The 17,424-nt window shown below is 42.1% G+C and overlaps 1 protein-coding gene across 8 annotated transcripts in view; it reads left to right on the top strand.

Moving 5' to 3' along the window:
* Window positions 1–17,424, top strand: part of LOC132834379 (A-kinase anchor protein 13-like) — a 416,727-nt gene that overhangs the window by 254,108 nt on the left and 145,195 nt on the right. For all 8 annotated transcript variants that reach the window (XM_060853223.1, XM_060853225.1, XM_060853232.1 and 5 more), the window contains one exon: window positions 14,115–14,248. In XM_060853223.1, the coding sequence (XP_060709206.1) occupies window positions 14,115–14,248 (134 nt within the window). The remainder of the gene's footprint in view (window positions 1–14,114; window positions 14,249–17,424) is intronic.

Here is a 17,424-nt window from a genome sequence, read left to right as displayed (position 1 = left end):
AATGGCATCCTTTTGTGCTTTGTTTTATTAGTAGCTCAAAAGGATTCTAATGGAGAGGCCAGAAGATCATTTGGCTTGGGATGGGGTTGGCTCTGGAATGAAATTGTACACCATGGCTTAGCCTGTCCTTGCTCTCAGACTGTTCGTACCTGTTCCTGGTGGTGTTGAACTGGATAATTGTCCTTCTCTAATGTACTCTACCAGTAGTATGGATGTAACCATGGTAAAGTAATTCCAGTTCTTTACTCACTTCGTTACTGCAGTCAAGCACAAAGTGCTGCCTTCCTCTGTCTCTCCATTGTCAGAGGTTTTTCCCCAAGTACCTTTTGTGATTACACTATCGGCCACATCACTGCCTGATTTGCCTTCATCCCTAAATCCACTCTAGTGACCGTTTTAGTATCTGTCAAAGGAAAGACAAGGCGTGAAGGAACTACCTGTTGTTAAGTGTGCCTTTTCTCGTACATTGACAAGGCTGCTGTAGCATTAAAATTGAGCTGAGGCTGGAACTCAACCATGATTCCTGATGCTGGATGTTATATCCTCTTTTATGATTTTAATTGTTATGTATGCATTAAATTTGCAGCTGATAATTTTTAAATTAGGATCAAATCTCATGAGGGCCTAGCCAAAGTAGGCCAAGAGAAACTAGTTCCCATTGGCAGAGACGCTGAAGGCATTGGTTCAAGGTAATTGGCTAAATAACCAAAAATGACATGAGTAACAAGGTATTTGTGTAGTGAGTGGTTAGAATTTGGAATGCACTGCCTGAGAGTATGGTGATGGCTGATTTATTTGTGGCTCTCCAAAGGGAAATTGGATATACACTTGAAGAGAGAAAATTGCAAGGTGTTTAGTGAAAGAGCAGAGATGGGATTAGCTGAATTGCTCTTGCAAAGGACACAATGGGCTCAATGGCTTCTTTTTCTGCACTGTGGCTAATAAATGGTTATATAGGGAAAAGAATGGCAATTAAAAGCTATAAAGATATTGAATGGACAAACCTTACTTTGTGTATTGAGTACTCCATACAGATGAGGAATTTTAATTTAACATGAGAAGGAAGAAATGAAGAAGACTTGCATTTATATGGCACCTTTCACAACATCATATGTCCCAGAAAAGCTTCCCAGCCAATGGCGTATTATTGAAATATGTCACTATTTTAATGTAGGGAAGGTAATTGCCAAATTGCACACAGTAGGCACTCACAAATGTCAGTATGATGATGACCAGCTATCATTTTAGTGGTGCTGGTTGTGAGCTGCATTATTGACCCAGCTGGCAGGGAGAATACCCTTGCTGTGCTTTGGAATAGTGCAGTGAGATCTTTTATATCTGTCTGAGGGAGAGCAGACGGGCCTTGTTTTAACATGTCTTCTGAAGGCCGCACCTCTGACAGTGCAACACTCCCTGAATACTGCATTTGAACGTCAGCATTACGTTTTTTGTGGTGTGGAACTGCTGTCATCAACCTTCTGGCAGGGGAATGTGCTTCCAGTGAGCCTCAGCTGACAGTACCATTTCACTGTCAAGACACAGAACATAATCCCGCACACTTCACTTACTCCCGTTTGTCGTAGTGTGTTCAAAACAAGATTCATTGCAGTGTTTGGGGTCAAAATTTATTGTTTCTCTGAGCGTTAAGCTGTCAATACCTTCATCTTTCTGCAATTCAAAAGCTTACAGCGTATGAGTTTAGCATTGCCTAATCACCATGTTTTAATTTTCTTCATCTTTCTTCTTTCTTTTCAACCTTGGTCTTATGCCATGGACCTGACGTTTTAATTAGATTAATTCATTTGCAAATCAAAAACAAAGAGACCCCATCCAAATCATCAGGAATAAATATATAGCAAAAGAAAACATTATTCTGTCCTCATGACTAAACCCAGTTTTATCTTTTACAGCTTTGGCAATGTTAATGGCAAAGATCTGGCTTGGGTCCCAGATCGTTACATCCTCCTGTCCATCCCCACCCTATCCTGTAGAGGAGCCCAGTTTGCCTCACCTCGGGCAATCTGCCAGTTACACATTCCCACAGCATCCAGCTCACTAGGTCCTGACTCATTGGACCAGCTGTCAAGGCTTTGTGAATGTTAAAATTGGGCTATACCTACTTAATCAAAACAGTTGTGTTCCCAGCGGCTAGAAATTTCATGGTGCCATTACCATCAATGTAAGACATTAAAGCAGCAAAGAGTATGGTTGGCTTATTGCAGTCAGGAAGTACTGTGATTTGGTATTTCCCAACATGTTTTGCATTCTTCCTCTTCAAAGTTTGTGCGAAGATTTGTAGCTCGGGTGCTTGTTGTAGTGGTTCTGTTCGCCGAGCTGGAGTGAAATTCTTCCTCTTCTTTCTTCCGAAACTCTGTTCCCTCCTTTACATTGAAGATGGCCACTCATCTTGGTGCATATTTTCATGATTTTTGTGATGCAACGAGATGTTGCCATTCTCTTGAACTTTTCTCAGCTGTCCACCTTGATGTAATAGTCCTAGGCTGCTTGTTGTTAGCATATTATTCAACTACATTGATGGGGTGAGTCAGTCTCTTAGAATGGAGTCTGGCATGAGTTTTAGTGGTATAACACCCATATGCTTTCCAATGGGGGTCATTTATAAGGATGGCTCAATAGTTAGCACTGCTGCCTCACAGCACCAGGGTTCTGGGTTCGATTCCAGTCTCAGGCAACTGTCTGTGTGGGGTTTGCACATTTTCCCCGTGTCTGCGTGGGTTTCCTCTGGGTGCTCTGGTTTCCTCCCACAGTCCAAAGATGCGCAGGTCAGGTGAATTGGCCATGCTAAATTGCCCATGGTACATTAGTCAGAGGGAAATGGGTTGGGGTGGGTTACTCTTCGGAGGGTCGGTGTGAATTGGTTGGGCTGAAGGCTTGTTTCCACACTGTAGGGAATCTAATCGAAACGCAATCATGAGTAGGAACCCTAACGTGTTACCCTTTGCCTAAAACCATTCAGACTAGGAAGCTAATTATCGTCTTCTACCATTATACCTTCCACTGTGATGAGAGATTGAACAGATACTCTGACTGTTACTGGACTTTGTGGCCATATTGTATCACAGTGTCCACTTTCGCATGCAGTGGAAATGATTTCTACTTTGGTGAATGAAGTACTCGACCCTGAAGTCTTCAGGATTTGCATTCTACAAGATTCTCTTGCTATATTTGTTCCTTTGCATTTCATTGATCTTATAAAGGGAAGATTTGTTGAGAAGTAAGAAATATATGTCACATCTTCAGCAGTTAACAGATTGAAGTAGAATACGACCGTATATATCAAATGAGGCACCTCCGTGTTACACTCGGACTTTGTCAGGAAGATTAAGTTTGTATTATACTGCTGAATGGTAGAGGAAAGGCCTCAGTTATGATATCCCACCCAAACACGCCGTTAGACAGAATCAATAGTATTCCTTGTGTGGCTCACTAGATACCGCAGTTCAAACAGTGAGATTTTGTTGGAATTCAGTAATTCTTAAATGAGACAAAGTCTCATATTGCATATTAGGAGGACAGTGTTGGTCTGCCAATGTAAACTCTACTTTTCTGTTTGCAGTAATCAAAATTTCTTCCTATTTGGTGCAATGGCTCCACCCTATGTACTGAGTCCTGTGACCTCTTGATACTACCTCTCCCTTCTATGAAGGAACTCCTTTGGGTGGAGTATTTTTTTTGCAAGCGACAATCGATGAGTAAGCATGAAGTAAATATTCAAAAAGCAGATAGGTATGAATAAAACAAAGCTTTTTCTTTAAACATTCTGAATCGTAAAATCTGACACCGGAGCACATTTATCTTTCTACATAAGACCATAGGATATTGGAGCAGAATTAAGCCAGTTAGCCTGTCTAGTTCGCTCCACCATTAGATTGTGCTTGATGTTTCTCAACCCCATTTTCCTGCCTTCTTCCCTTAACCTTTGATCCCCTTACTAATCAAGAACCTATCCATCTCTATCTTAAATACACTCAATGACTTGGTCTCCAGAGCCTTCTATACGAATGAGTTCCGCAGATTAACCACCCTCTGGCAGCAGTTCCTTTTTGCCTCAATAAGATGCCTCTCTCTCCACTTTACTGTTGATTATGAGACTGGAATTGTTTTGTTCTGACTGCGATAAGGATCGTATGTGGATAAAGGGTTCATCAATACCAATCAATTCTAAAATCGGAGATTGGTGCAAAGCTGGCATAATTGCTAATGATCTGTATTGTGCATCCACAACTGGAAAGTTTAAATCATATGCCAGGAATTAAATGCATAATTGAGGATGCAATGTAACATGACATCAAAATCTCATCCAGCCAAATGTTAACACTGTGCAGTACCTTGTTGAGGTGCTGTAGTTTACTTTTGCTATTCGTGTATAGGATATGAGCACATATCCCATCCTTTATTACTTTTGAATTGAGTGGTTTGCTTGGCCATTTGAGGGCAAATGAGAGTTAACCGTATTGCTAAGGGTCTGGAGTCACATGTAGGCCGCAAGGGTTAAAGATTAAAGACAAAAAAACTGCAGATGTTGGAATCTAAAGTTGACAGGCAGGAGGCTGGAAGAACCCAGAAAGCCAGAGAGTATCAGGAGGTGGAGAAGTCAACATTCTGGGTGTAACCCTTTACGGGTAAAGATGATAAATCTCTTTCCCCAAAGGACATTCATGAACCAGATGGGTTTTTACAACGATAAAAAAAATTAATTCCAATTCCAGCAACTGCCCTGGTGGGCATTTGAAGTCATATCTCCAAAACGTAACGGACTCTGGAAGGTTAGTCCAGATTACCATTACCACGACACCACTGCCTTCCCTAATGAGTTTCGTCAGATGGTTGGAGAGCCAATGAGGGAGTTGAACTGTCCGCTCCAAGGAGAGAATCACAACCCTCTGAATTACATCCAGTCAGACAGTTAGAAGGTCTTGTAGTAGGCCTTCACCTTGACTGGGAGTGAGGTGCAGAGATCCTGCCTGGCATGAATACTAGCCAGTCAGAAGCTGACTGCTCTTGTGCTTGCCATCACATCAGTTATAGGATCACAGTGGCGCTAGAGAAAAGGGGGCAAGTGACGGAAAATTGTGGTACACAGGATGGTAACAAAGATCCATTCAGGTTTTTGAAGTCTTGATAATATTTGTCTTGAATGTTGCAAAACCTCCATTGTTACTTAATATCAGAAGATAGGAGATTCAAGCCCCTCTCCAGAAATGTGAGCACACAAATCTAGGTTGACATTTTGGTGTAATACTTGGTGGGGATTGGGTGTCAGGTGTAACTTGTCAGTTAGCTTAGTTGATTGAATGGCTAGTTTTTGACACAGTGACAGCATGGGTTCGATTCCACACTGACTGAGGTTGCCATGGAGGTCTGGTCTTCTCAACGTTGTTCCTCGCCTGAGGTGTGGTGACCCTTTGGTTAAATTTACCTCCAGTCATCTCTCTATACTGAGAAAGCACCCCTTCAGTCCTCTGGGACTATGGTGACTTTATCTTTACCGAGTACTGAGGAAGTGCATCTTTTAAATGAGACATTAAACCAAAGACCATTCTGCTCTCTCCAAATTTGAATAAGAGCAGAAATGTTCTCTGTAGTTCCAACCAAATATGCATGCTTCAGTCAACATAATTTTGAAGAGAGCAAGTTGTCTTACCATTATCACGTTGCTGTTTGTGCAAGTTCGCTATGCACTGTCACATTTTGTGCATGACAGCAGGGAACAATGTTCCCTTTAATTTTATCCAACCCAATGAGGATTCAACTTCATTGTGTGCACCCACTAAAAAGGGTAACATTCAAATATGCACTACCAGTAGAAACAAAACCTATATTTTTAAGAGCGTAAGAATGATGAAGAAATAAACCCACTCAAATTCATTGACATGGCAATGTGATGATCGCATTTACTGAAATGAAAGCAGTGAGTGGGGACCAGGGGTGGTGAGTGGGAATGTCAGAGCAAGTGGGAGGTTCAGGCAATGGAAGTGACAAGTGAGGGAATTCAGGGTAGGAGGCAGTGAGTGTGAATGTCAGGGAGGAATGGGGCAAGCACAAGGGATAGGAGATCGAGCAGGATGCAAGAAAGTCAACTGCTGATTTAGCTTCAGGCTCCAGAAAATAACACAAGTGAATTTTAGCTGTTAATTCCATCTGGTTATTCACATCAAGCTTTTGGCTCTTGTCAATTGATTTATTGTCCAGAGGGAGTCCACAGGTTCTTAGATTAGATTAGATTAGACTTACAGTATGGAAACAGGCCCTTAGGCCCAACAAGTCCACACCGACCCGCCGAAGAGCAACCCACCCATACCCTTACATTTACCCCTTACCTAACACTACGGACAATTTAGCTTGGCCAATTCACCTGACCCGCACATCTTTGTGACTGTGGGAGGAAACCGGAGTACCCGGAGGAAACCCACGCAGACACGGGGAGAACGTGCAAACTCCACACAGTCAGTCGCCTGAGTCGGGAATTGAACCCGGGTCTACAGGCGCTGTGAGGCAGCAGTGCTAACTGCTGTGCCACCGTGCCGCTCTGGTCATTAACTAGAGCAACAGTAAACCTTATTTAACTATCGCAGTGTGTACATCCATAATAATTAAACCTGTGGCATTTGTTGTGTAGGCGACCCAACTTAGAGGGAGCATGGATGGTAATTATATTTTAGGATTAATACGTAAGCCATAGGGTGTTCTACGACATCCAGAGATCAGGTGCCAGATAAATGCAACTCTTTTCTACCTTTTTCTTTCCAGGCAGTATTCAACCTTGGTGTTGCAATGTTTTGCAGTAACACTGTTCCTTTAACAAGATTAACAAGTTTGAAGAGACTGTATTTAGTGTATACATAGAAATTAATCTTGATGGGGTTCAGTGTTTAAGTGTTGTTATGTCAACTGCAGTTAGAGCTCTTAGTAGGGTTGCACCTGGTGATTTAATTCCTGTTTATTGCAAATTATACACCCCTTCCTGGTGTACACAAACACATAGGATAAGATAACTTTCAATTTAAGCCTGACTAAACATTTTCTGTTTTGACAAGTTTTTCGCTCGAGCTGCCTGATTCATAATTATACCACAAGAAAACCCAGAACATCAAGCAAGCTATTACTGAGTGATGAACATGTTTGTGCTGCATTGGCCAGACCCAAGCTGGGTGGAGATCGAAACAACAAAATGAATGCCAGTCATCCATCCCAGGAAAACTTCCACTTCTCCATCACAGCATCCAAATGGTTCTCCTTTGTTTCAAAATAGTTTGGCCCCCATTAATTGAACCAGGATTCCATTCATGCCCTGAGCACTACGAAACAAAGTATTTCCTGTTCATGTCTTTAAATTCAGATCTTTCCTGTCTTCTGCTCCTCACTAAAATTGTACAGAGAAACTAAACCTGGAATGGGATGAGAGTAATTAGAAATTCTGTCTCCTGTGGCACTACTTGGCGAGTTGATGTAAATGCTGATGTAGTGGCAAATAGACACAAAAATTAAGTTCAATTTATGGCTATCAAACCACTTTACAATCAGTGACGTACTTTTAGAAAATGGTTTCTGTTGTAATGTGCGGAACACTGCAGGCAATTTGCATACAGAAAGCAACCATAAGTTATAAAGTGACAAGAGCCACAGATTTACTTTAAATTATGTTGAGTCATAAATATTAGCCAAGTCACAGGGTGGACTCTCCTGAAAATAGTGCCATTGGCCAGAGTGGCAGACAGGGTTTTGTTTCAGTGTCTCATATGCGATGGCACCACATCAGTGCAGCACCCCTGCAGGTTCTGCATTTTAGCATCACGCAAGACGTTTGCACTGCAGTGTTTGGCATGGATTTGAAACTATAATCTTTTAATTCAGAGCTAAGGATGCAATTACTGAGTCACAGCCAACTTTGTATGAAGTTATCTTTTGGTTTGTTTGAACATGAAATGAGTGACTAAAGTCCTTTTGATTCTAGAAATCTGTCATGTGGCTTTGTTTCTTGCATCATGCCCAGGGCTTGTGTAGCTCCCTTCTGAAACAACTTTCTCTCACTTTAAGTGGAACGTGTACTTCTGTGGTCACTCAACTAGAATTTATTTTTAAAATTCCTGTTGCTTTGTGTGTGCGCACTACAGAATGTAAACAGACAATATTGGAGACAACAGGTCACACAGCATTCTATGAAGAGAGAAAAACTTTGTTAATGTTGCAGATCAAGAGCCCCAAAGCAAAATCATCTGACCCATTCAGTGTCTCCAGCATTTCTTGTTTTCAGTCCTGATTTTCAGCATTGGGAGTAATTTGCTACTGTGTTGATTTTTTGATTTGTCCAAACTGAAGTCACTTCATGAAAAGTTTCACTGTAGGCTTGCATGAATGTACAAAGCTATGGCTGCCACCCATGTTATAGGATGTATAACACATAAACAGGCCATTCAGCTCCACTAGTCACTGCTGGTATATATACTCCAGCCTCCTCCCACCATGAGATAAATCTATAAGATGAACTTTATTGTTTTATTCAATTCTTTGCTTTTGTTTATTTCGGCCCAACAAGTCCACACCGACCTGCCGAAGCGCAACCCACTCAGACCCATTCCCCTACGTTTTACCCCTGCCTCTAACACTATGGTGATTTAACATGGCCAATTCACCTAACCTGCACATTTTTGGACTGTGGGAGGAAACCAGAGCACCTAGAGGAAACCCACGCAGACACGGGGAGAATGTGCAAACTCCACACAATCAGTTGCCTGAGGCGGGAATTGAACCCGGGTTCCTGGCACTATGAGGTAGTAGTGCTAACCACTGTGCCACCATGCTGGCCATTTTCTGTGTTTTAAGATGACACCAGAGAGTGGTGACGCTAAACAACACTTTTCACTCTGTTTGTAAGAAATGCACATGACAATAAATAAATCAAATCAGTTCTCCTGACATCTAACTTTCTTATCACCATCCTTTATTCTTTGTTAGGCACATCTACTGTATTTACTTCCATCGCTTCGGCAAATTCCACTCTTATTTTTGGGTAGATAGGTTTCTTCTGAAGTTGCTGTTGGTGACTGTTTTTAAATTAATTACTTCTTCCCTCCCAAGAAGAAACATTCTGTATCTATCCACTTCATTGAAAATGTGAAGACTTCTGTTTGGTCACTCTTCAGGCTGTTGTTTAAGAGAAGAGTAGTTCCTAATGAAGGGCTTTTGGCCATAACGTCGATTTTCCTGCTCCTTGGATGCTGCCTGACCTGCTGTGTTATTCCAGCACCACTCTGATCTAACCTCTTTAAGAGAGGAGTGGCCCAGCCTGAACAAGAGTGGTCAGAGAATCATAGAATCCGTGTAGTGTGAAAGCAGGCCATTCAGCCCATCAAGTCCACATTGACCTTCCATAGAGCATCCTATCCAAATTAACCCCCCCCCCCCCCCCCCCCATTCCTGTCCCTATAATCCTGCATTTCTACATCTCTCGATACTATGGGCAACTTAGCATGACAAATCCGCCTAACCTGCACATCTTTGGACTGCAAGAGGAAACGGGAGCACCCAGAGGAAACTACATAGACATGGAGAGAATGTGCAAACTCTGGGCAGACAGTCACTCAAGGCTGGAATCAAACTCTGGACCCTGGTGTTGTGAGGCAGCTGTACTAACCACTCAGCCATTTTGCCACCATCCTTTCCTGTTGGTTGCACAAACCGTCTTCAGGGGAAAAAAAGCCTGAAAACGATTGGTGGACCTCTCTAGTTTTCACCTCTGCACAGTGAAAGAATTACTGCTGATAACTTTAAGTCGAAGCATGCTCAGGGATAGTGTCTGAAATAAGTGGGTGACTGTGCCGACCACCCACCCTTTCTCAGTAAGGTTCAGGATGCCTTGAGGAAATGAAAACTCCATGAAAGAGTCAGCCTATTTGTGTGTGTCTCTTGCCTGTCTGTGTCTTGTGGAAGGTTGGTTGTATTGAAAACAATATTAACTCTACGTACCAGCTTTCAAAGAATAACATTTGCCAAAATTTATCTTTTTTTAATTATTGGATCATGTACCACAAGTTATGGAAAAAGTTTCTTTTCAGTCCGTACTTCAGTAAATGGTGGCAAATGGAACATCCCCTATTCAGCTTCTGTAAACGTTTGTTCTCACTTACATTTTTCCACTTTGAACCATATACTTTAGGGAGAGAAACCTATTATCTCTGTCTTTCACCACCTCCCACCCACCAACAAAGTTGGCTTTGGAACTGACATTAAGTACACAATATGTGTTCTAGGAGCTGTAATGCTTTATAACATTACAGAATTTTTTAAATCTATTTCCAGTTGCCCTTCAGTTATTTTATGTAGTTGCAGCCACTATTTCTGAAACCCCTGAATATGCTGTGCGTTCTCATGTCTCGGGGCTATAATTTTGGGCAACAGTTATCTGTAAGGGAAAAACATCATAATCAGTAAGAAATTAAGTACAATTATAAGATTCTTTTAGTGTATTAATATGCAGTTTCTTAAAAATGATTTTCTAGTGAGCAATCGTTTTTGGTCAAGATTTTGCTCAGTTGTACCAATACTTAGATATTTTTCTGAATGTTGTTACTATTTATATTTCTGAAATATGCAGGTCACCTTTGGCTAGTTGGGAATGTACAGTGTTATAACCTTATGTTTTGAAGTGTTTGAGCTGTGGACTCACTACCATAGACAAATTTGCCAATTGTTGATATTATTCACAAGGGTCACATTGGACTCAAAATGATAACTCTTTTTCTCTCTCTCTAGATATGAGTCAGAGGCTTTTTTTCATTTCAGATCTCCAGCGTCTGCACTATTCTGCTTTTTTTTCTCTCAGTACTGAAGCTGTTTTGGTGATCGACCTCGCTCTTGTGGCTCTCATACATTTTCAATGCAATGTGACCCTTTCCTTCCTCCAGGATATATTATTCCAGCGATGAGATTCAGAAGCAATTGGACTTGGCAATCTGTTAATTAGAGTACGGCTGTGAGTTGTACTCAGTCAAGTTAAAAGCTGTGAATCAGTGTCACACTTCCTGTAATATACAGCTGGATAGTATTCTTCCCTGAGGCAGTGAGAGTATTATCCAAGTAAATGGAAACACTGCCAGACCTTTGTGGCGCTTTTTCCGTGCTTATGTCACTTGGGTTTCCGAAGCTTCTCTCATAACTGTAGTAAGTGTACTGTTTCGCGAGAATTTGGCTGCAGATTGTCAGTGAAGTAATTGGAGAAAGCTGGTGTGGGAAATGGCTGGGCAGCACTATGTATGCAGTGTCACTGTCTGTAAGGACTCCATTCGAAGTTCCAGATCCTTTCCATTTTGCTTTGCAATGCAAGGTGTTTCAGAAAGGTGGCTCACTTGATGTGTTTTTATTCTGCTCCCAGATCTAAATTGGAAGGGGGTAAAGCTTAACAGCATATCGAAATAAAGAGACAATTCTAAATTACAAAGTAGCCAGCAGAGGATATTCCAGTGTGATTCATGAGTGATCTGTTACTTTATGAAGTGTGGTCATTGTTGATTTAAGTACAGTCAATGTTTTGCTCACATCATGATGCCAGAGACTGTAAGGGAGATTTTTAAAAGCCTTTTTGAAGTTGATAGTTGAAGGAAGACCGTGCCCTGCCACCAGGAGAAACTTGCCTTTGAATAATGCTGTGGGTTCTTTAGGACCTAGGACAGACAGTCCCTGGGTTTAATATTTGACAGTGCTGTCAGTGCTGCAGTGACATTACAGTTCAGAGAGTCCACTGAAGTTCAACAATGGAGCTTGGAGGAAGGGACGTGGCGAACAAATCTGGATAGTAAGTGAAGACTTGGGCCGAATTTCTTCTGAAAAGCTGACTTTTTGGACTGGAGCTGTTATTTCTGTTTGCCTGTGGAAAGTTTCTGTTCTTGAGATATGAATTCATACTGCAGAGACGCAATGAGGAAAGGTCAGTGTCTAAGGCCTTTCAGCCATAGAAAACCACGGGACTATAAACCATATGCAGCCACTTGATCTGTATGCCTGACAGTGAATTGACATTGTGAACATCAAGAGTATTGAAAATGTATTGCTGGGCATGCTGTATGGAGACAGGTTGTATTTGAGTGCACCTTCTCTTAATTTTCATGTCCTATCGAAAATACATTTTAAGAAAATACTAACTTTTTCCTAATCGAAGATAAAGGTAATCCTTGGAACAAAGTTGGATTGATGGGGGAAAATACGCTCGTGAGAAGAATGTGGCTCTTGCAATGTGACCTTTTTATGGCCCGAGTTAGTAGTTATGTTATTGTCTGTAGTACTGTCGGAATAGAGGTGCCCCTCCTATCTGAGCGCCCTATCCATATTGATTACAGCTGAGTGATCACATTATTTTAACATTTTTTGTTTCAGCTTCCTGTCCGTATCATCTCTCCAAAAAAACCACTGTGGTAGTTACAGCAGAATAGATTATTTAAACAGATCAAATGTGCTTTATAAAAAAAATCTGTAAGCGTGCAAACCATCCACATTAAGATTTCCAAATAAAACTGCGCATCTCACCCTCCGAGATCTTCCTTTCTCTCCACAACCAAACAGTTTTTCAAATGCATGGCAGGCGTGATCAGTCCACTATCTCTTGACGGGACTAATTTTCTCAATTATTCCTTCCACCTTGATGCAGTTCCAACTCCGAGAGCCTTGGTCTTAGCCTGTTGGATTGATCTATTGATAGTTAGCAGGCGAACCCAAATGTAGGGGTCATTACCTCAGCTGCCAGTGCTTTTCTTAGTCTCTCTCTTCCAAATGAGATGCTCCATCTTGATCTTAAAGATTCAATGGCACAACTTAGAAGACAGTGTTCTCCCACATGTCCTGATCAATATATATCCTTTGAACAATATCAATTAAATATATTATTTGTCCTTTTGTCACTTATCTGTCTTTATAACCGGTAAATAACTGTCTTTCCACGTTGCAACAGAGACTACACCAAATTGGTTTGAGTGGATGCTGGTACAATTGCAACATTTTAAAAGGCATCTGGATGGGTATATGAATAGGAATGGTTTGGGGGGATATGGGCTCTGCCCGAAACATCGAATTTCCTGTTCCTTGGATGCTGCCTAACCTGCTGTGCTTTAACCAGCAACACATTTTCAGCTCTGATCTCCAGCATCTGCAGACCTCACTTTTTACTTGGGGGGATATGGGCCAGGTGCTGGCAGGTGGGACTAGATTGGGTTGGGATATCTGGTCGACATGAATGGGTTGGGCCAAAGAGTCTGTTTCTGTGCTGTACATCACTATTTCTTGAAGTTGTGGAAGGTGCAATATAAGACTTGCATTTATATAGCAGAAAAAAAACCACGTGCAGAAATATGAAAATGAACCAGACAATTTTTGTTTTCAATGTTGTTTGAAGGATAAATATCACAAAGCAGATTAGGATAAGCCTCTCCACTCGTGTTCAGAATAGTGCTGCAGGATCTTTTAAATCCAGGAGAAAGTGAGAACTGTAAATGCTGGAGATCAGAGTCAGGAGTGCGGTACTGGAAAAGCACAGCAGGTCAGACAGCATCTGAAGGGCAGCAGAAGGTGTTGGGATGCTGCCTGGTCTGCTGTGCTTTTCCAGCATCATACTCTTGATCTTTTAAATCTACCTGGACAGGCTTAGTATCTCATCCACAGCCAGCACTGTGGCAGTGCAGTGCTCCCTTAGTGATGCATTGGAGCGTCAACCTTGATTTTTGTTCTTAAACTGTGGAGTGAGGCTTGAGACCAGAACCTTGTGGTTCAGAGGTAAGTGAGTTCACTGATGAGCCATGACTGACACTTTGAAATGAAAATTGAAGTTACATTTCTTGATGTTTTAATTTAGTTTGTCAGAGCATGTTGTAATACCATAGATCAAAATGTGGGGTTTCTCAATTATTTGTCAGTTTCCATTATTCCACCCACCAGGGTTTCCCACTTCATTAGAACAGTCTGGGAAGATTTTGCCATGCCCAGAGTTTAGAGATTTTCCTGAAAATCTGAGAGTTGTGATGGTGAAATCCTGAATGTTTATTTGCTTCTCAATTCAAACTGAGAAACGTGGAGACCAATTGTAATGTCTGGTATTTTCTATTCTTCAGAGTATGGTCAGTTGTCTGAGCAGCAGTTGGTGGTTGAGTGTACCTCCTCAATGCCTGTGACTGGGGATCCTTTGTGCCATTCAGATGGAGCAGTTAGTGATGAGAGCTCGGAAGCTGCTGACCTGCTTATGAAGGTAGGCAGAAGGTTCCTTTCTCCTCTACTGTTTTTATGGTTAATGCACTACAGTGCTGTATATGTTAATCATCTCTGATTTTAAGGTTCTCTTTGGAATTAATTTTATGTAAGACAAATAAAAATGCTTTTCAGTGCTTACATGTATCTGTTTCTGACTTGTTGAACATCCTTTATTTTTATCAATCACCTGCCTGGGCTCAAAACTGTAATATTCCGTCCTTACATGTCTGTCTTTGTCTGCCTGTCCTTGTCTGCCTCTCTCTCTCTCTGTCTGCCTCTCCCTGTCTCTCCCTTTCTGTCTGCGTCTCTCTTTCTGTCTCTCTCTCTCTGTCTCTGTCTCTCTCTCTGACTCTCTCTCTGTCTGCCTCTCCCTTTCTGTCTGCATTTCTCTTTCTCTCTCTCTCTGTCTGTCTTTCTGTCTGTCTGTCTCTCTCTCTCTCTCTGTCTGTCTGTCTGTTTCTCTGTCTCTCTCTCTCTCTCTGTGTCTCTCTTTCTGTCTGTCTGTCTCTCTCTCTCTCTCTGTCTCTCTCTCTCTGTCTGTCTCGCTCTCGCTCTCGCTCTCTGTCTCTGTGCCTCTCTGTCCCTCTCTGTCTCTGTGCTTCTCTCTCTGTCTCTCAGTTTCGTTGTGTCTCTCCCCCCTCTCTGCAGCTCTCTCCCCTCTCTGCATGCCTCCATCCCCGCATCTCTCTTGCCCCTTTTCATGTCTCCCCCTACGTCTCTCCACCCCTCTCTGCATCTCTCCACCCATGTGTCGCTGCCCCCCCGCGTCTCTCCCTCCCTCTCTTCTTCTCTCCCCCCCCCCCCCCCCCCCCATGTCTCCACCCCTCTCCTCTGCGTCTCTCCTCCCACACCCTGCATTTCTCTATCTGTCGGTTTCTCTCTGTCTCGGCTTCTCTGTGTGTCTCTGCTCTTGCACTCTCATTCTCACTCTCTCTCTCTCTCTCTATATCTCTCTGCCTCTGCCCCTCTCTTCCAATTTCTCTCCGTCTCTCTCCTTTCACTCTCTCTCCCCTTTTACTCTCTTTCCTCTCTTATTCCCCCTCCTCTCTCTGCCATTTTGATCATAGCCACCATGTCTCTGTGTGGTGCAGAGTTGTATTTTGTTGCAAAGTGAAACACCTTCGGGACATTTTACTACCTGACAGATGCTGTTTAAATGAAGGGGTTTGTTGCTTGCGTGAGGGAAATAGATTTCACCTTCACAGAGTAGTTAGCAGTGAGACGAAGAGCTGCTATTATAGTTCATATCTAGAATGATAACTCAGTGCAGGAAAGAGAGGTACAGAATATAAGTGGTAATGAATATGGTCCGCACCCTGCTGCATTTATATTTGACACGTTCTGGCTCGTAATGCTGCATATCTGTAATTAAAGGTCTAAATGGAAACGTGGTGCTGGCTGATCATAGAGGTGTTTGAATGAAAGGTTCTCATACACTCTGAGCGTGTCTCCTGTCAGTGGGTGTGAGTATTCCCACAGGGACCTTCCACTGCAGCCAATGCCCCTCCTCTCAATTGACCGTGTCATCTTTTTAATTTCAAAGTCATAGCAACACCCTTCCTCATAGGAGAGAGCATCCGGCCTAAACTTGGCAGGGAAACAAAGCGTGATTCCAGCAATGGATAACTGAAGCTCATCAGTCCCAATAACTTTATACACGGGTTTCGTTTTGCAGTGGCGTGAAGGCACAATACCATTTCATCTGAAGAAAAAGCAGCAAATCAAGGATCTGGTTCTCAGTGTAGCTCTCTCCCCAAACATAGGCATTTGGTCTACCTCATCGATAGAGAACTGCGCTTGACTATGCTCTATATTTGCAAAAATTGTAGGGTTCCTTGACAATTGCCCTCCAAGACAGACAGACAGACACACACACACACACACACACACACACAGGCACACACACACACACACACACACAGGCACACGTGCACCCTCTCTGACAGACAAATCATTTCTATCAATGATAAAAGCAGTAGATCCAGCACCAGTCCCTGTGGCACACTGCTGGTCACAGGCCTTCAGTCCAAAAGAAACCCTCTACCATGACCATCTGTCTCCTACCCTCAAACCAATTTTGTATCCAGTTGGCTGGCTCGCTGAGATCGAGGGTGATTTAACCTTACTAACCAGTCTACCATGTGGAACCTTGCCAAACACTTCGCTGAAGCCCATATGAATGTCAAGTATAAATCTTATTTTTCTCTACTCTCTTGTCACATTCAAATGAATCAGACAGCAAAACCGTCAGGGTGAAAAATAGAACTTCTTGTGGATTGAACACAGAAGTTGAGACACCCCCTAGCTGGTACAGCTACAGACTCTTCCGAAGCTGAAAGGTAACACCTGCTCAGCAAATGAACTTCTACAGCTCACTTATATCCATAAACGAAAAAGGAAAGCAACAGTAAATCTGAAGTGGTGCACTGCATAATCAAGATCTGAAATGCTCAACACGTCACCAATTCTAGGAGTAAGATGCCCAAGTTTTGCAATGTAAATACCTTGACAAATTACAACAGGCTGATATCTCTGAGCTTCACATCCATTTACAAAAATCGAAAAGCAATAATTTACATGAAGTTCTAGATGTATCTGTGAAATAAAACACAGAGCATGGTGTGCAATAATTCACATGGATCCTTGTTAAATGTTCCAAACATGTTTTATCAGGGGACATAGTGTGAATCTGAGTTGGTCAGCAAGCTGTATGAACACCTAAAAATGATCAGGCAAGTCATATTCAACTGATGTTTCTGCTCATTAACGGCAGTTATAGCCCATTGTATCAACTGAAGTGGATTTAAAGGAAACCTCTAAATTTCTCATTTTTGAACAAGGGGAATACTTGGTGCATTTTTGCAACTTGATCGCACAATACATTTTAGCATAAGATATCTTTGCATTGTTAGCTAACAGCTTCACAGGAAGACTCCTTTGGCTGAGTCAGAAGCAAAACTTCCAGTTTTACAAAATTAATAGAAGGGTTAGACTCAGCCAAATAAGACAAGTAAAAACTGAAAGCAATCGTATGCAAATCAGCAATACTGCAAGTAATTGAGATTCATAATAAGTTTCTTTTATCAAGCCAATGGGCGTTTCACTAATCAGCATTTTATCTCCTCAATTTTGCATCCAACAACTATTTGGATGAATTTCATAGGCTGATGATTG

This window comes from Hemiscyllium ocellatum, chromosome 39, assembly GCF_020745735.1.
Source record: "Hemiscyllium ocellatum isolate sHemOce1 chromosome 39, sHemOce1.pat.X.cur, whole genome shotgun sequence".
Classification (NCBI taxonomy): domain Eukaryota; kingdom Metazoa; phylum Chordata; class Chondrichthyes; order Orectolobiformes; family Hemiscylliidae; genus Hemiscyllium; species Hemiscyllium ocellatum.
Note: the sequence above shows the minus strand (reverse complement) of the source record. Positions and strands in the feature narration are given on the sequence as shown.